The sequence below is a fragment of the Netta rufina genome (genome assembly GCF_964035555.1).
Source record: "Netta rufina genome assembly, chromosome: 10".
Classification (NCBI taxonomy): domain Eukaryota; kingdom Metazoa; phylum Chordata; class Aves; order Anseriformes; family Anatidae; genus Netta; species Netta rufina.
Window position 1 is genome coordinate 2,401,502 of NC_140133.1, and position 21,097 is coordinate 2,422,598.

The 21,097-nt window shown below is 39.3% G+C and overlaps 1 protein-coding gene across 1 annotated transcript in view; it reads right to left on the minus strand.

Moving 5' to 3' along the window:
* Positions 1–21,097, minus strand: part of CACNA2D3 (calcium voltage-gated channel auxiliary subunit alpha2delta 3) — a gene marked incomplete at both ends in the record, with an annotated part of 463,508 nt that overhangs the window by 107,677 nt on the left and 334,734 nt on the right. The window contains 2 exons of the mRNA XM_084292978.1: positions 12,228–12,302; positions 20,765–20,845. Coding sequence (XP_084149104.1) covers positions 12,228–12,302; positions 20,765–20,845 — 156 coding nt within the window. The remainder of the gene's footprint in view (positions 1–12,227; positions 12,303–20,764; positions 20,846–21,097) is intronic.

The following is a 21,097-nucleotide window of genomic DNA, read 5'->3' on the forward strand; positions in this document are numbered from 1 at the left end:
CTTGCTCTCTGAGCATTTGAAAGGTTATTCCATCCTGACTTTTTCCAATTAAATGATTCTCAAGTGAATCCCACAGCTGACTTTGTAGGGTCACAGTATGTAAAAACAAGCATGACAAACTCTTCTTTAAGAACAGCAAAAAATGTTGACTACTGGATTGTAATCACAAAGAGATTTTGAGATATTGGTAGAACAGCAATATTTCTCAGATTTGATTTTTGCTCAAAAAAATGGATACTTCAGTTATTTCTACAGATTACTCTCTGGGGAATCTATGTGGGATAAAATTCTGAATTATCATTTATTCTTTTGAGTAACAAAAAACTCTTAGCAACTCTGCTGCTGTAACTGTTAGACTAAGTTCTCACAATTCACGTGGATGTAATCGAAGAGTAATTTCATGCAGTCTTCCTGCCCCCATGCTAGAGGTTAGTGTTCTCATAACACCTAGTGTACTTCTGGGCTGATGCTATTCAACAGATGGGTAAAGAGACAAAGAATTACTCATTTCAGCACATGCTCATATACCAGATCGTGAATTCAAGCAGCTCAGTGCTCAGATTACTTCTTGCTACATGACTTAGCTCTGATAGCCGACGAGATAACAAAACCCAAGTACAGAAACACAAAACTTTGAAGCTACCATAGTTAAATCTCACAAGAATAAAAAATGAGAGGATAATGTCTGGTACATTAGCAGGGCTTGATTTCTGTATCTTTCTATGTTTTGTAAACCTCTCATTGTGGTTGCAGCTATACCTGTATTACCTTTAATGTCTACAAGGAGTAACTATGCCTACTCTCTGGGGTTGTACCTATTAATCAAGTAAAGATTCGGTCTGATTTATTCCTACTTGTCTAGAAATGGTAGCAGTCAAACTCTGAAATGTTGAGAGCTGAACAATGTTACATAGAAGTTAACTGGGAACATTTGAGTAGAACAAACGTAGAACAAAAGTAGAACTCTGGAGAGCAGCCCCGCAGAGAGGGTTGTGGTTGACAGCAAGTTGAATATGAGCCAGCAGTGTGCCCTGGCAGCCAGGAGGGCCAACCGTATCCTGGGGTGCATTGCTAGTCCGTCGAGGGAGGTGATTGTCCCGCTCTGCTCTGCGCTGGTCTGTCCTCACCTCGAGTACTGTGTGCAGCTCTGGGCACCACAGTACAAGAAGGACATTAAACTGTTGGAGAGTGTCCAGAGGAGGGCGACAAAGATGGTGAACACTGGAACAGGCTCCCCAGGGACATAGTCTCTGCACCAAGCCTGTCTGAATTTAAGAAGTGATTGGACTGTGCACTTAGTCACATGGTCTAAACTTCTGGGCAGACCTGTGTGGTGGCAGGAGTTGGACTTGATGACCCTTACGGGTCCCTTCCAACTCGGGATATTCTGTGATTCTATGAGTCTAACAAACGTGAAATAACTCCTGTCCTGGTTCCAATGTTTAATTGCATCCTTACTCACAGATGCTGAACAGCTTCTGGGATGTGCTGCATTCTCAGACACATATGCAAAACCTTACTTATGACAATGGGAGTTGATGTTGTATGTCTGACAGCAGAAGTGGGCTTCAAATGTACAGCAAATAATTTGCATCACATTGATTATGTTAATTTTTAATTATTTATTTTAATCATATAGATTCCATACCTTGCATGCAAAGAACAAAAACAAAATCCAAAAGAAACTAAATAAAGAGCTGGACAAAACAAAGTTCTGCAGCGAAGACAGAATAAGAATTATCTCCATGTCAGAGAAGCAGAAAGAAAGCCAAAATCCCAGTGCTTAAGCAAGGGGTAGATTCCATAAACACTCAAACTGAAAGTGCAGATATTAAATGACATTTAGAACAGGAAGTAACAAAGTACTGAGAAGCCTAACCCCTCATTCAGTTATTAGACTTTGGGGGACTAGTGTTGAGTTGCCTACACAAGACGTCAATATGTGAAGAATGTTCATGATATAGTTTGGGAAAGGATGCAGAGAAAACATAAAAAATACTTCCATGAGGGAGATTTTGTTCTGATAAAAAAATAAAAAATAAATTATTCATATATGTGGGTAACTTTACTTACACGTGTTCTTCATGAAGATTATTACATTATTCCCTGCAGTGAATTTACATATCCTTATGTCACTGGGGCCTAAAGTATAACCGAGTCCTTTATATTACTGTTCAACAGGCCATTCTTTATTTTTGTTCTAGTTTTATTACTATTCTAATTTCTCGGTAAAAGTTATTCATGGATATGGAAGCAATCCACCAGCTTTTAAAAATGGCATTCATCTATGCCATTTTCTATGGTAGCATACTGAATCTAGCTTCGCTTTTATCTCTGTCTGAGACTCCTGGTTGTAGTATGAAATACTGATTGAAGGCTGAAGCCAATCCCATTTGCAAGATTACTATAAAGCACTGAAACAAATCAGTATAGGACCCATTGGGAAAGACAGAAACTAGGAATTCTACCAAATTGCACTGATTTAAGTGCATGAGGAAAAGAACTAGATTTAAACTGTGTGCTGTTAATCTACTTTGGCCAATATAAAATGTGTAGTGATATTATATAGTAGATAAACCCTAGAAAAGATAAAAAAGAGAGAGAGAGAGAGAAAGAGAGAAAGAAAGACACTGAAATTTTTTAAATACCTGAACTACGAATAAAGAATCTTTTAGTCTGCTCAGAATTTAATGTTAGCTTCAATATTCTTTTGTTTGTGGAAAGAACAGGGGAAATAATTTTATTTGGTAATCCGAATGAGCTTTATCTTCCTCAGTATCTTTTATTTGAGGCTTGGCCAAACTGTTATAGGACTGGATGATTCAAACAATGTGTGACGTGTACTGCTTAAAGACTGAATCACATTTTTACACCACCCCCTATACAACCATTTACATGTGCCATTATTAAACTTTTCACTTTGATATTCTTTTTTTTTTTTCTTTTTTAACATGAACAGTCTCAAACCATCTGCACTGAATATGATCTGCCACGTGTTTATAAGTCAGAGTGTAGCAATCTGATCATGGAAGGAGCAAACTACATCTTAACAGCTGCAAGCCTTGGGTCTAAGGTGATAGTAATTTCTCAGATGTGGTCCATCTGGATAATGGAGAGGTAGGAGAGAGTAAGTTGCTCTGATAGTGTCAGAGCAACTTTGAATTGCTTGGAAGTGTCAATAGACAGTGAACTTGCTTAGCCACATTTGTGGAATCATCTGTGAGAAAATATGATAGCAATAAAGTATATAACAAACAACCACCAAAAGCTGAAGAGGTAAAATAATTTCAAGGGAAAAACCTCCTCCATCCCAAACTACTATCCAGTGTACAAAAGTAGGAAATCAGGAACTACAATAAATAAATAAATAAATAAATAAAATCACTCCTATTTTAAAATGCAGCATTAGTTGATTAAGTTTCATCATTATGGATTAGTACTTCAAAATTAGGATAATATATTAATTTAAATAGAACTTCAGAATTATCCCCACCTTTTTTTTAGAGAGACGAATAAATGCAAATATGCTTTGCTGAGCTTGCATATATAACTAATTTTAATTAATAAACAGCACACAGAAAGGAAGGAAAAGGGGTACTTCTTTCCTACTTCTCAGGTAGGTTTTTATTAATTCCAAATGACAAATTCCTGCAAATATGGATTAAGTCTTTCAGCATTGTTCCATTAACACAATAATGCTTGCCCTAAAATGCTTTGAGTTTAAATACTATGGAGCAAAGCAAGATATAGGGGAAGGACATGAGAAGAAAAGGGAAGAGATTGCTTCAATAGACTGATTATTATTTTGAGATTAAAAAAATGTGAAAAATTCCCTTCAGTGCTTCACCTGTTTATATAACATCACTGATAGCAAATGAGTTTCCATTCACTACATAGCTCCAAAACATTTGGCCAGGGGATACATGTGAAGCTGCATCCTACCTCAATGTAAATCACTACTGCTCAGCTTTTAAGCTCTTTATTTCATTCAAATTGTTTTCCTACCCCCACGATCCTGATTCATCTCTTGTGATAATTTTATTTCATGATTTGCATCTATTCTATGGTTTCAGATGGTCTTTTACTGGTCTGCACTTAATCTTAAATTTGTGGAACATTCATTGATGTCCAGTCAAAAACAAAGTTGCGTGCTGTACAAAGTTCCTTATTTTAATATACATACACACACACACACATGTATATAAAGTAACATTTTGATTTTCTTAGGAAAAAAAAAGAACAACTCCTTCCAAAGAGAGACTTTCATGATAAGCCTATTATTTAAGACGTTAATCCAGAAGTTCCTAGGTTATGGTTGGCAGTGAAAACCAGTTATTTTGGACTGATTTTTCATGCCAGATGGCAGTGCAAAACTGCCACACTATAAAATTTCCAGCAGTACTGTAGATAAAAGCTGACAACAGGAGCTATGTCATTTGCTACAGAGAAGAAAACATGCAATTCTAAGTTTCCAGGCAGAGAAGTAGGAACAAGCAGATGTACCACGTACACAGAAGAACCTTCTAGCAATGTAAATAAATAAATAATATAAATCTCATGCCACGCGTATTTAAATTGCTGTCTCCTTACAATTATAACACATGCTTATGTTACAAATACTGCATTTATGTTTAAATCAATGAAACAACATGGAAATATATAACGGGAGGTAAAAAACAAAGCAACAGAAAATAGCTTTAAGTCACACAACTACAGACTGGAAAAAGGGCGTGTTGGTTGAACTCATGTTTTCAGGTGGATTGCAGTTGACCAGCAATGTAACATGTACGTGGTTTACGCCGCTGAAAAAAACAACTGTTCTATTTACGATTTTATTTGCATTCTCAGGACCTTATCATTTGGGATTATGTAAAACTGGCAGCTGCTTATAATTATTTGGGGTTTGAGTAGACATAATTAAAAACATCTGCCTTTATCTTAATACTACCAGACTTAAACCCATGAGCTTGGTTATACCTAACTTCAAAGCTGAAAGCAAAGAATAAAAGAAAGCTCTGCATATTGCTAACAAATTTTCAGTGATTCATTTAGATGTACAACCAGTTATTCAACAGCCTTCAAACCTTTAATTATCTTTTAAATATATGTAATTTTGCACTTTAATTAGATAGCAATTTAATGTTCTCACAGGGATTCAGATGCACTGTCTTTTTTAAATGTAAACTCCAATAGGAATAATCATTGGCATTCAAGTGATTGAATTCTTCAGTTAAATGAACATGAGGCATTTACACTGTTCAAATCATTCAAATATTCTGCTGTCAGCTACAGCTGTAGAGTTTTATGGAGTCGCTGCATAAAGCAAGGGTAAGTGTAGGTTATCTTACGTTCCAGGCGGGACTCCCCAGAGAGAAATGAGATTTGCTGCTTATGAAAGGCTAACACTGCTTAAGTGGGGCATTAATGTTTCCCCTGAGACTCAGATTTCTCTGTTTTTCTATATTAGGAGAAACAAATTTTCCCAGAATTTAAAGCTACAAAAGACTTAATACTGGTCTAGCAATCTTTAAATATACCGCATCCTTCAGCTAAATGCAGTATCTCATGACAGGCAACAAGTTTAAAATGGTAAATTACTCAGGCAACTAAACTGCCAATGTATTTAATCGAACGTATTACAATATATATACAGGCTCTGATTTCTATGTATAACATTCCCAATTAAGATTGCTCAAATTAAATAAAGATGTGCACCATTTAAAAAAAAGGAATTTGTCAATTGAACTGGTTTACAGTGATAAAAAGAGTATTCACATACAGCTATTCGAAAAATCACCACAATTATTATCCTTCCAGAGTTTATACCGAGAGTATGAACAGATGCCTCAGTTTCCTCAGAGAGATAAAAGATTTTGATTTAAACTCCAAAATATAAAATCCTTAGTCATCACGAATGTTATTATACTAATAGATGGATACTATAATCTGTAATCTGTAACACATTCCTAACACATTATTTTTATCAAAATAAAATAGAATCAAAGACACAATTTGATTTCATAACAGATGCATTTGTTTTAAATGCATATTTTCTTTAATTCAGGAACCTGATCTTCTTGGACAGAAACTTAGAACATTCTATCCTAAATGAACATCATAATTACTGAAAACAAAACCCTTCTTTATTCCCTGCACAAAAACACAAATTCTGCTGCCAGCTATGAATCAATAAGCCACAGACTTCACAAGATTTACTAGCGATCTTGCTAGATTCAAAGAAAACGACATGAATATTATGACAGAGAGGCAATGGTGCAAACCCCTAAAAATAGTTAAGATTCACCAATATGTCAATATGTGACTATTGCAGGCACTGCTCATTCACGGGCATTCTTGAATTTCTCTCTAATCCTACTACTTTCTTCAGAAGGCAGTTTTCCTCTGGCACCTATATTTAAGACTACACAGTGACAGCTACAGTAAGGACCAGTCAGTCACAACTAATACAGTGGGTGTTTTTAAGCAAACATAAAAAGTACACAGGCTCTTTTTATTACCCTTCTTTTACTTTCAGTGTGCCCATTTCACTGACAATCCGTAACGTCATCATGATATATGTTTTGCATCCTAACAGTTAATGGAGTACCACCTAGCATACTGCAAGTGCTAACAGAACACTGAAGATTAACCAGTAAAATCTGATATAAAGTAGCAAGAAAAACTTTGCCCTCATGCACATTTCAAGCATGTGTAGTCGCTGCTTTGAAAGTCTCAAAATTCATTTTGAATTCCCAAATAATTTTTTTTTTCATAAGAATATCTATGGTTTTATATCGAATATGAGATTCAACACAGTAGCATAAAATTTAAAATAGTGTCATATAAAATAAAAAACACTGCTCTCTGTAAAAAATACGGGATTTTAACCAAAAAGCAGCATACGGGATAATTCCAATACAGAACTATGGATGTTTCTTGAAATATCTCTGCCAACAGCTATAGTTTCTTGAATTATCATCAGTGTATTTGTGACAAGGAATGCAGACTAAAAAAGGCATAACATATAAAAACAATTAAAAATAATAATAACAACAACAAAAATCTGAAATCCACCGGGAAGGGGGGGAAGGCTGCTCGCGGCACTTTCCCGAGGAACCTCCGGCCCCTCGCCGCCGCCCCGCCGGGTGGTCCTGGGGCGCCACCTCATGGCGGCTGCCGCGCAGCGCAGCGAGGCCGCCGCCGCGCCCCGCCGTCGCCTCCCCCCCCTCCCCCCTCCCGCCCGCCCGCCCCCCGCCGCCGCCACCGCCCCGCCCCCCGGGCTAGGGCCGGGGCAGGGCCTGTCTGCGTGCAGCTCCCAGCCCCGTGCCGACAGCGGCTGGGGACGGCGCGGAGAGAGGGATGTTGGCAGCCCGGCGGGATGGCGTGGGCCGAAGTGGGCCGGGAGCGGCACAAGGAGTACGAAAGGAGTTTCCGTGCAAGGGAAGCATGTGGACAATTTACACGCAATCAGATAATTGAAGAAGGAATTTCCAAGGGATTCCTTAGCGCCTGGTTGTCAAGGGTTATTAAGTTGTTTGTCAAGACTCATCCCTCTAGTAATGGCTTTGTGAGGAGAATGCATCTGGAAGTTCTTTAGGGTCCACCACGGCACCAGCTACTCATGGAAACTACTCTCCTGCACTGCCTTGGAAATCTTCAGTCACTATCCTACACCTCAACAAGTACCTCACGCCTGGAAAGCACTTTCCTCCTCATCTTCTGATATGTGGTTAGTCCCATCAACTGCCCAAACAACCACTCATCCTAACTGAAAGCCAACTTTATTATTAAAAAAAAAAAAAAAAGATGAAATTGCCAAGAAAAACATGTTAAACCAAAACCAATAGGATAATCAGCGTAAGAAATGTTGCTAGCTTAATGATTAAATGTACTGATCAACATAAGATAAAAATCTGGTGCAACAGGAAACAGCCATCCCCAGTGAGCGTTTGCTATCCTGCGTGTCTGCTCACTGTCCCAAAAGACAATTCCTAAAAAAGCAGCATGTCCACTTCAGGACTAACAGACATGGCTGCTGGGCCTAGCAGCTCAGGAGTCGAGTAGTGTGCTGGCTTTACAGAACCACAGCAAAGCACAACAGTGACATAAACCAGCTTGATCAAGTCCGTAATCAATGTATTTGAATGTCAAATCCAACCCACCAAAATGATTGTAAGCAATACATTTTGTGAGCTATCCAATTCCACTCCTACATGCCTATTTTACGTACTTATTGTTACAAATTTAATGGAATGTTTTGCCACTAGTTACAATGGTATCAGGATTTGGGCCTGTAATATTAATCTAAGGGCCCAGGCCAGTAATCACTTCACTCTCAAAAACTCCACTGAAGTCAACAAAAGACTCCCATTATGCACTACTGACAGAACCCAGAGGTAAAAATGACTCTTCCAAAAAATAAAATGAGCAGACCATGAATAAATCACCAGGAGTTCCCTACAGCTGACAGTTTATGGGCTACTGCCCAATGTTCTGATTTTAGAAAGAGAAACTGTTGTGTAAGGTAATGAAATAAGGCCCTTCAAGATGTATACAGGGGCTAGTGATAGTAAAAGAAAACCATCTTTTGACTCATAAAACATGCCACCACAACAGAAATAAGGAAATCAGATAGCACCCTCTTTCTGTCTGAACTATCCACTTTTCCTGGATTTTATTTCCTTCTGTTTAATAAAATATCAATTCTATAAAGAATTGATACTATCATTTTTGGAACAATCCTTGAAGTAATTTGCCAGAAGAAAAAGAAACAGTGCAGCACATGCATGTTGTCAAATTCTTATAATGCAGATAGGGAACTTTTAAATATATATTCCAATGGCTTGCAAATGAATATAGGCCATTAGATGCACCTGAGATATCACAGGATTTAAAATATACATATAAATATAAATAAATAAGTAAATAAATAAAAACATATATATGGGGGGATCAAGAACATGTCACAATTTTAGTATTATGAAAATTTGGGAATGCTATTAAAAATACATTATATGTAATTTAGAATGGGATATACAAAATATACATGGATTTTCATATATACAGAGATAAGAAAAAACATTGAGGGTAGTGGCTGATCATGTACTAAACCAAATCAATCAAATTTTCCTTTGCAACAGCTGCAAAATTTTGAAGACAACCTCCCCCTACACTGGCATTACACAAACACACACACACACACAAAGTTAATATAAAAATCTTACATAATAGCAAAACAACATTTATTTCATCATTTTAACTGCTGAGAATAATGAATAGGATTAGTCTAATGCATTTCAAATACCAAAGAATGCTAGCAGTGCATACAGAATGCCAGCACAGTCAAATCTAGTCAGTCTGCTCATAACTGTCTCGTTTAAGGAATTTTTAGGTTATCACAGAATTACAGCCTCATTTGAGGTACCTGTAGGGTGCAATAAGGTCACCCCTGAGCCTTCTTTTTTCCAGGCTGAATGATCCCAGCTCCCTCAGCCGCTCCTCAAGCCTTGTTTTCCAGACTCCTCACCAACTTCGTTGCCCTTCTCTGGACTCGCTCGAGCACCTCCATGTCCTTCTTGTAGTGAGGGGCCCAAAACTGAACACAGTACTCGAGGTGCGGCCTCACCAGAGCCAAGTACAAGGGGACAATCACTTCCCTAGACCTGCTGGCCACACTGCTTCTTATGCAAGCCAGGATGCTGTTGGCCTTCTTGGCCACCTGAGCACACTGCTGGCTCATATTCAGCCGACTGTCAACCAATACTCCCAGGTCCTTCTCCGCCAGGCAACTTTCCAACCACTCATCTCCCAGCCTGTAGCTCTGCTTGGGGTTATTGCGCCCCAGGTGCAGGACCTGGCACTTGGCCTTGTTGAACTTCATACAGTTGGCCTCAGCCCATCGGTGCAGCCTATCCAGATCCTCCTGCAGAGCCTTCCTACCCTCGAGCAGATCAACACACGCACCTAACTTGGTGTTATCTGCAAACTTACTGAGGGTAAGCACTCGATCCCGTCATCCAGATCATCAATAAAGATCTTAAGGAGAACTGGCCTCAATACTGATCCCTGGGGGACTCCACTAGTGACAGGCCCCCAACTGGATTTGCCTCCATCCACCACAAGTCTTTGGGCCCGGCTACAAAGCCAGTTTCTAACTCAACGCAGTGTACGCCAGTCCAAGCCAAGAGCAGATAGTTTGTCTATAATACAGCTGGATGTGAGCTAAAAGTAAAATTGCACAAATAGTCACTTGACATGGATGGGGTAACAAGGCAGTGAAGATGTGCAGAAGAGACCTGATGGTGCACTAAAATTCTGTGTATATAATCCAGGTGCTCTAAGGAGGTTATTACAGCCTCTGTTGCTGCCTCTTCTTTGCTACAGTTGCCAAAGAGAGCTCAGTGGCCAACCTCAGTCAGAGCAGTGAAGAACATGGGAAAAAAGGATAGATAAGAGGTCAGAAAGATAAAAAGAATGTGTCAACAATATGTAGAAAAGTGTAGAAAAACATTACAGCAATAAATTAAAATATTTGTTGATCATTGTGGTGAAATGATTCAATTAGATAACCATCACAAATTATTACTCAAAGAAAGAAATGGAAAAGAAAAGGTAGACTATGAGTTTCTGCTTTCCATATTCATATAATCTTTTTCTAAAGAAATTTTAAAACTGAATTAAAAATAAAAACTGCATAAAACAGTTTCAATGGGAAAAATCATTACTATGAGAAGTCAAGCTGACTGATGAAAATGAGTATGTTAGTATGGGTAACAGAAATATCCACCCTAAGAGGCTTTAATGTTAAAAAATCAGAACCAAATGTTTATGAGCAGAAGCTTATCTGAAACTTAGAAATTACGCTGACTGCTGTGGGGCTTTTCCACATCCTCTTACCCAGTTTCTGCATCTTCCTCAGGAAGAATCTCCAGTTGGACACTGCTGGTAATAGGGTTCTGGAGATTCTTGTAGTATGTACTTGAGAAGTATGTACTTGTAGAGATAGTCTCTACTCTCTTGTAAAGACAGAAGATATTTTGGCTAAGAGATAAAGTGCTTTGGGATTGATTCAGAGCTTGCTATCTTCCTTAAAAGTAAACTGCTTCTGCTGAGGTTGGAAGTTATATATTCCCTAATAGTTTGGGTAGCAGAGGTTCTGCTTCTCATAAAACAAGGGGATATACATTCATTGTTATGAGAAGTTACAGTGAAATTACTGAGAAAGTTTTTCCATTCATCGATGAAAGTCCCTCTGTTAAACTTTTCATTACTCCACTCCAGTTTAAAAGTAAATAGGGAAACAATAAATACAAATACAAATGTTAAATGTGTAATTCCTATCCCAAATCTTAGAAATACAAAATTCTTGTGATGAATGAAAACATCCGATATGCTAATGATTTTTAAAATATGCTTTTCAATAATTTTATATGAAATTATCCATCCCATTGATATTTGTTTTCTGCTAAAATACTGTTGAAGTCAGACATTACTTGAAGTGCCTGCATACAAAATACATATGGCATCCATGTGTGTAAAGCAGTGGAATCATTAATATCAATGCTTTACTAAGATCTGATAGTGATGGAACACTTGCACGTGCTGTTCCTAAACAATGATGCAATCAAGAATTTACCAGTTCTCTAGGGTGTTAGGCTGATAAACATTTACATAACAGGCACTTCTATTTTTCTTACTGTGATTATTGCAAAGATGATGATAAGGGAAACTAAAGGCAAAATTTGCAGCTATTTCTCTTTTAGTATGAAAATCCCTTGTGCCCTTATTTTGCTTAAAAATATGCTTTATTGAAATTTATGTACACATATTAAATTAGCTTTAACACTTTAACATGACAAATAGGGGTTATTATGCAGCAATAGAGCATTACGGCATTCCATTTCAACATAAAATGAACATAATTATAGCAATTTTTGGCTTTGCCATTTTTCAGCAATGGAGGCCTGCCTCCTTTGTAGAGAAACTGGTATATTTATTCTCCTTGATTTTTTTCATGCTAACCTTCATTTCCAGAAGTAAATTTACCAAGCATTATAAAGTGTTATAAAGCATTATATATAGTAACAGCTATAGAGTATAGTATAGTTATAGGGTAACTCATCCGTTGTATTTTTTTTTTTTAATGATTATTACATTTTTCACACTAAAAGAAAAATAAATGCAACATGTATATCTAGATAAAATAGAAAAGTAAACAGTATTCTTACCAAAGGCCTAAGTTCTGGATGAGTCAAAATATATCCATTGTTTGTAATTGCAAAAGCGTATCCATGAATGCCTAACTGTAAGAGTAAATGAAAAATAAATGCCAATTAGCATGGTCTCCAGTAAATTCTTAAACAAAAAAGAAAAGCATTTAGTTATCTAGGGCTTAAAACTGGCATTCTTAAAGCCCACACAGTATTTCATTATAATATATGCAGAACTTTGATCCTTGACATTTTTGAAAATGAGAGCCTGTCATTGTGACAAATGCTGCATATAGCACAATTTTAGAATGTCACACACACTTTGCTATCTACTGCACTTATTTCTATGTACCTTGGAGTGAATTACTTAGATACATATATATGAGACACCATAGCATGTCACATATAATGTTTGCCAAAGCATAGGTATGCTGACATTTAGTAAATTCACACATTCCCAGGAGTGAGTAGGTTCAGGTTACTTCACTTCATAGGTGGTGGTAGAGAAGAATCATTTAAATCAATGAAACTAGATGTATGGCTACACCGAGCAAGCAGTGGCCTGCCGTATGTGATATTTTTTTGCTGACAGAAGTTGCGAAATCTTCAGCGCTTTTTCTCGTGGGGGACTTCAACTTTCCAGACATATCCTGGAAGTACAACACAGCCCAGAGAAAGAAGTCTAGGAGGTTTCTGGAGAGCGCGGAAGATAGTTTCCTGACACAGCTGGTTAGTGAGCCTACCAGGGGAGGTGCTCCGCTAGACCTTCTCTTCACAAACAGAGAAGGACTGGTGGAGGATGTGATTGTCGGGAACTGTCTTGGGCAGAGTGACCACGAAATGGTGGAGTTCTCTGTTCTTGGCGAGGCCAGGAAGAGGACCAGTAAAACCGCTGTATTGGACTTCCGGAGGGCTGACTTTGAGCTGCTCAGGACACTGGTTGGCAGAGTCCCTTGGGAGGTGGTTCTGAAGGGCAGAGGGGTCCAGGAAGGCTGGGCGCTCTTCAAGAGGGAAATCTTAATGGCGCAGGAACGGTCTGTCCCCACGTGCCCAAAGATGAGCTGGTGGGGAAGAAGACCAGCCTGGCTGAACAGAGAATTGTGGCTTGATCTTAGGAGAAAAAAGAGGGTTTATAATCTTTGGAAAAGTGGGCAGGCCACGAGGGAGGACTATAAGGATGTTGCGAGGCTGTGCAGGGACAAAATTAGAAAGGCCAAAGCTCATCTGGAGCTTTATAGTACAAATCTTTATAGTACAAAGACCTTTCTTTTGCTTTTTTTCTTTGAATTACAGGTATGACTTTTCAGCTCCGATTTTGCTACAGTGCAGTTATGTTTCTCTTACTAGAAATATTTCTCTGGGAGGGATGCTCATGCTATTATCTGTCAACATCTTAGTGTTTTTTTTCTAAATATCTCATTTAGAAAATAATTAACATTAGTAATTAAAATGAAACTATCTGTTCTTCTAGAGGTGGTACGAATGATAATAAATTTTAAAGAGAAAATAAGGAGAAAGAGTCTAACCATATAATATGATTCCATTTTACATGGATGAAAAGCAGTTTTATACATCTGACAAGTATGTTCTATATCATATAAAGATGAAATTTTAGAAATTCTCTTGTGTGTGTAGACAAAATGAACACTGATTTTTTTTTGCTGGATAGTATAAAACCTCTTGGATGCTTTTAAGGATGAACACTAGAGTGTGTGGTTAACTGGAATGTAATGTGAGGGTGGTTGTTTTTAACCAGACTTCAGAGATATGATCCATTTCTGAGTCCTTTCTCAGTTTCTAGCTCAGTTTGCTTCTGCACCCTGTTTTGGCTTCCCTGGTTATTCTCCTGTGGTGGTTTAACACCAATGGGCAACTAAATGCCACCACGCTGCTTTGTCACTCCTCAAAAGGACAAGGGAAGAAAATGTGTTGAAAAAAGCTAGTAGACTGAGATAAGAACAAGATCACTCATGAGTTATTCCTCAGTTATTACTCAGAATAAATCAGATTAATATAATTTATTGCCTCTTAATAACAGACTAGTACAGTGAGAATGGAGCTTAAAGTAAACTGAAACTACCTCCTCTGCCCTGAGTGCTGTGGAGGAACAGGAGCTGTGGTCAGTCTGTAATACTTTGCTTCTGCTGCTCCTTTACGTTCACTCCCTTCTGCTCCAGAGTGGGGTCCCTCCCATGGAATGCTGTCCTTCCCAGGCTGATCCTATGTGGGTTTCCCACAGACAGCAGCTCTTCAAGAACTGCTACAATGTGGATCCGTACCACGGGTTCCATCCATCAGGAGCAAACTGCCCCCACACGGGTCCCCTGTGTGTGGCAGCACCCCCCAGACCCTTTGTTCCTGCATGGGCTCCTCTTCACAGGCTGCAGCTCTGGCCTGGGGCCTGCTCCTGCTCTCCATGGGCCGCAGTCTCCTTCAGGCTTCATTCACCTGCTCCACCGGGAGCTCCTCCACAGGCTGCAGGGTGGAGATCTGCTCCACTGTGGTACTCCCAGGCTGTAGGGGGACAGCCTGCCCCTCCATGTGCTTCTGCATGGGCCTGACATCCCTTCTCACTGGCCTTGGAGTCTGCGGGATTGTTCTTCTCTATGTTTTCTCATTCCTCTCTCCCAGCAGCATTTTTTTGCTTTCTTCAATGTGCTTTCCCAGGGGCACAACCACTGTCACTCACTGGCCTCGCTCTGGCCAGCAGCAGATCCCTTTTGGAGCCATCTGGAGAAGGCTCTGATCTAATACTAATACAGGGCGCTGCTCAAAGAGGCCACCTCTGCAGTGCCTCTTGCTACAAAACCCTTACACATAAGACTAATACATCTCTTTGTATGTCTAAAAGCTTTCTGAAGGGCTACTGTTTAAATGTTCAGGATAAATTTGCCTATAGATTGGAGCTGAAAAATCCTGGGCCTACAAAAGGGATTAAAATGGTTATCATATATAAGGAAGTTGCAAGGCAGTGCAGGGACAAAATTAGAAAGGCCAAAGCTCATCTGGAGCTCAATCTGGCTATTGCCGTTAAAGATAACAAAAAATGTTTTTATAAATACATCAATGCAAAAAGGAGGACTAAGGAGAATCTCCATCCTTTACTGGATGCAGGGGGAAACTTAGTTACAAGAGATGAGGAAAAGGCGGAGGTGCTCAATGCCTTCGTCACCTCAGTCTTTAGCAGCAAATCAGTTGCTCTCTAGATACCCAGTACCCTGAGCTGGTGGAAGGGAATGGGGAGCAGGATGTGGCCCTCACTATCCATGAGGAAATGGTTGGCAACCTGCTACAGCACTTGGATGTACACAAGTCGATGGGGCCAGATGGGATCCACCCGAGGATACCAATAGAACTGGCAGAGGAGCTGGCCAAGCCACTTACCATCATTTATTGGCAGTCCTGGCTATCGGGGGAGGTCCCAGTTGACTGGAGGCTAGCAAACGTGACGCCCATCTACAAGAAGGGCCGGAGGGCAGACCCGGGGAACTACAGGCCTGTCAGTTTGACCTCAGTGCCAGGGAAACTCATGGAGCAGATTCTCTTGAGAGTCATCACGCAGCACTTGCAGGGCCAGCAGGCGATCAGGCCCAGTCAGCATGGGTTTATGAAAGGCAGGTCCTGCTTGACGAACCTGATCTCCTTCTATGACAAAGTGACGCGCTGGGTGGATGAGGGAAAGGCTGTGGATGTGGTCTACCTTGACTTCAGCAAGGCTTTTGACACCGTCTCCCACAGCATTCTCCTCAAGAAACTGGCTGCTCTTGGCTTGGACGGGCGCACGCTTCGTTGGGTTAGAAACTGTCTGGATAGCCAGGCCCAAAGAGTCGTGGTGAATGGAGTCAAGTCCAGTTGGAGGCCAGTCACTAGTGGCGTTCCCCAGGGCTCGGTGCTGGGGCCGGTCCTCTTTAATATCTTCATCAATGATCGGGATGAGGGCACGGAGTGCACCCTCAGTAAGTTTGCAGATGACACCAAGGTAGGTGCGTGTGTTGATCTGTTCAAGGGTAGGAAGGCTCTGCAGGAGGATCTGGATAGGCTGCACCGATGGGCTGAGGTCAACTGTATGAAGTTCAACAAGGCCAAGAGCCGGGTCGTGCACCTGGGGCGCAATAACCCCAAGCAGAGCTACAGGCTGGGAGATGAGTGGTTGGAGAGCTGCCAGGCAGAGAAGGACCTGGGAGTGATGGTTGATAGTCAGCTGAATATGAGCCAGCAGTGTGCTCAGGTGGCCAAGAAGGCCAAAAACATCCTGGCTTTCATAAGAAACAGTGTGACCAGCAGGTCTAGGGAGGTGATCGTCCCCCTGTACTCGGCTCTGGTGAGGCCGCACCTCGAGTACTGTGTTCAGTTTTGGGCCCCTCGCTACAAGAAGGACATGCAGGTGCTTGAGTGGGTCCAGAGAAGGGCAACGAAGCTGGTGAGGGGTCTGGAGAACAAGTCCTACGAGGAGCGGCTGAGGGAGCTGGGCTTGTTCAGCCTGGAGAAAAGGAGGCTCAGGGGCGACCTTATTGCTCTCTACAGGTACCTTAAAGGAGGCTGTAGTGAGGTGGGGGTTGGTCTGTTCTCCCACATGCCTGGTGACAGGACGAGGGGGAATGGGCTTAAGTTGAGCCAGGGGAGTTTTAGGTTGGATCTTAGGAAGAACTTCTTTACTGAAAGGGTTGTTAGACATTGGAACAGGCTGCCCAGGGAAGTGGTGGAGTCACCATCCCTGGAAGTCTTTAAAAGACGTTTAGATGTAGAGCTTAGGGATATGGTTTAGTGGGGACTGTTAGTGTTAGGTCAGAGGTTGGACTCGATGATCTTGAGGTCTATTCAACCTAGAAATTCTGTGATATTTACATCTACCAGCCTTACGGGCATTTTACCTTTCTGTTAATTCAAGTTCATTTAGAGACACAGAAGAAGGCATACTTCTACTAAAAAAATCATGTAATTCACATATTTGTAACGAGTGGAACTATGGGAGATCATTTGAGAGCAATGAAATGCTTTATGAGGCCTAACGGAATATGTAATCAAATTTAGCACTGTACTTATTTAAATAACAATACTACTCTTTTAACAATATGCCCATTACACAGTAGGTTGTACCCACTGACTGCAATAAATGTACCTTCAAATCATTCATGTGGTCATTTGAACATCCCTTAGCATAAACATGATGGTAATATGGAACCTTTCTGCAGCTTCAGTGTGTAACTGACTTCTACCGTGCCAAGAACACACACCTTGCTATGCTTTCTCACTCAGTTCTTTTCGCTTCAGAAGCAATGACCCACGCAGAACCCAGACATATCTTGCTTTGGTATTTGGTTCACATTTCTCCTACTAAGAAATAAACTTTTGAAAACATAATTCTTCCCTATCAATGATCTGGCTGAACAAACTATCCTTATTCAGCAATGTGATTAATGAAGCGGTTTAATTATAAGCACTTTTTTTTTTAATTATTTTTAATTTTTACACTTCAGTTGATTCTTAAATGCTTTGATGAAGTGGGTCCTCAAGACTTTGTCCAGCATAAAGCAATGTGAGGAAGGTTGACAAGTCAGAAGCTTTTCTAAGCAAAGTAGGATAGCAAGTCTGTGGGCCTCCATAATCTTCTGGGAATGTACAACAGAGTAGGGCATTATGGAAAGGTCATGAAGAAAACATGCCAGGTAGATTTATACCATGTCTTTCTGTGAATGATTGTGTATGGTCAACTGTATCTGTTATATAGAAGATGGTTTTGTAAATTAGCAGTTTTCCTAAAGCAATAAACTTCAGTGAAATTAATAGAAGGTGATATGTTCTTGGCATCTCTTCATAAAGGAAGGAGAACCAAAATATTAACAGTAGACATATTTTACCTATTATAGTATGACAAGCAAGCTAGCTGTTGGCTAAATATCAGATCTTGAGTATAATTGTCTGTGTTGAGAACTGCAGAATAATGTCCAAGCACTGGAAGTCAGGTAAGAAAACAAATGTGGGTGGCATACTTCATAAGAAAAAAATATTTGCCTATTTGAAGCATACCAGGACTCCAGGGGTAGCATTTTATTGTGTGTTGTGCAATCTGTGAAACTGTACACTCTTTGCACATAAAATGCTTTGGTTTGAGAGAGAGTACTGCTTACAGCAGTAATGCAATTGTAAAAAATTGTAAACTCCCTCCCAAAAAAAATCATAAACTCCCTTTCTAAATGACAGACTGATTCAGAAACGAAAACCTTTTTGTAACTTCTGTAAAAATGCCACATGAAAACTAAATCCAGCCCTACCTTATTCCGGACAAACTCCCACTGACATCTCGGGAAGTTTAGTCTGGATAATTACTGCTGAAAATAGCTCATTATTATTATTCATCTTCCTCAGCATAAAATACATCTCATCCAAGCTGAGAGAATTCCAGGTCAGCAGAATTCTATTTCCAACCAATCATTTTATATCCCTGTGTGAATTTTTTTTCACATGCTGCCTCTGCAGGAATGGGTCCCAGGGGTGATTATTGCTCTTGAAATTGCATGGTCTTTTTATTGTTCAGAAATGTTTATGGTATGTGAGACTGGAAGTTTTAACTCAAACAATTTCACTAACCTAACTGTATTGCATGATATTGGTGCCTCTTGTAATAATCTTCTCTTGCATTACATTCTGCAATATGTTCCTTCAAATAGTCTCATATTCAGAAAGAGGATCACATACTACTTCCTCAGAGAACTGTCTTTATAATATCATATGACAAAACCAGAAATTATAATCTCCTTGCCTATCTTCTTTTCTGAATCACTCTGAATAAATCTACTCCAATACCTGTTATTCAGGCCGCACACTCTATGTTCTTGTATTCAGAATATGTCCAAATCTCACAAATGCCTTCTAAATAACATCTCTATGACTTGGCCTTTTCCAATCATCCATGAAGAGACAGGGTTTTGTCAATTGTACCTGCAGTTACTACAACACTGTTCTTCCTTTCCATTACAAATGAAGCTTTCTCTACCCATACTTCTACCCATAGAAGGCTGCTCCAAGGATTATTTTCATAGCTCCAGATTTTACACATGTAATATGTTACACATGTAAATACACATGCCCCCTTCCCTGCCACCTTCTACTGATTCTGTATACTTAAAAGGTGTAATTTAAGTTGTTGTAAACTACCTGCAGTATTTTGTGCACTGAGACTGTTCTATAATTTATCCTGATACACAGTGCCTCTCTTCACCACATCCTGGTATCAATGAGTAGTCATCTGATGCCTTTCCCCATAGACTGAAAGCTTTTATCTAGCTTTGACAACATTTCTGTTCTGTGTTTGCGTAGTGCCTAGCCCAGTGGGATCCAGGTCCCAATAAATTCTTGCAAGACACCCTTATCAATATTATCATCAGTATTTTATGCATTTTTTAAAATCAAATCTACTTTAATTAGAACTATCCAGTTATTGTATATTGATCTACAAAATCATTTGGTAATTGCTAATGTATTAAAATTAGAATTAAAAAGGATAGATTTTTCTTCCCTCCTAACTAGAATTATATACAAAAACATGTAGGAATATTCAAAGGCACTCACAAGTCAACTTTTTCCTCCCCACTTCTAGAAATCATTAAATGAGAACATGGCAGCTAATTACAAGGAAAGCATGACAGACAAATTTATGCTCAGTACAGGTACATGTCAAAATGTAGCTATTCCAATGGTTAGCCTCTGTAGTAAAAGCTGCCTACAATACTATATTATGTGCTTACTTGTCCACTGGAATTTAACCAGAAATTCCTGTAATTTTCTTTTGTGACTAAAACAAGACTATTGTCAACTATTTCAGAGATACAGATGTAGTGAAATACCAATGTGCTGTATCAAATTTAAATTAAATGTTATCAAACTTAAATTAAAAGAAATTAAATCTTTGCATCTGCTTGAAACTGACTTTTACCAGGTTACAAATGTTTCACAATGGATGAAATGCAGGAAGTTTTGCAAACTTTTATCATAATTTTTTTTTTTTTAATAAAATTATAGTAGAGTTGTCTTTGGAAAAATATCTAAAAAGGACTGCATAGGAGAGATGGAACTGCTAGTCTGGTTGGACAGGAAGCTGCTCAGGTTCCTGAAATGTGCTGCTCGCTTTAATTCATGGAGACTAATTTGGGACAGGAAGTGCTACACACAGGCAGGATTCCTAAAGGCATGATTTTTGAATGGTTTCCTTGTTATTTTGTGTGGTATTCTGATTATACTGTGTGGCTGAATTGCTTCATAGATTTTATTGAAGATGACACTTGATATATATTACCTTCTAATGTACACTGTGATCTACAAAAAAATGAAGATGATGCCATACATTAATTCTGGTACTAAAAACTTCACCTCAGGACCAATGATATTTAGCCACAAGACAATACACAGCTATGAAAAAATATAGAGTTTCTCTCTATCCTCCACATGCTACTAAATTTGCAGTAAGTTAACATGCTAAAAAAATTATATATCACATATTATACTAAATAATACACATAATAATCCACATAAAGGACATATCATCATTTGTGAATTACCTTGTATTTTGGAATAGTTTTTAAAAGCTCTTTAACTGGGACATCTGTGCCAACTACTCCCAGGAGAATCCCTTTGGATCTCTGAAAAGAACAATAAAACATGCACTTAGAACCATGCTAATAATGAACATTACCGCCACTAATTTCACATTGCAGCTACTCTGCAGAAGCGAACAGATAATGAACAGATTATCTGAAACGTGGGAACAGCAGAGACTGGTGCGGGACATCTGATCAAACAGTCATTTAATCAATAATAGTGCTCCTTTCTACTTCATCTGCAGTTCAAATAAAAAAGGCGTGCAAATTTTCAATGGTTTTTCAGTCCCTCAA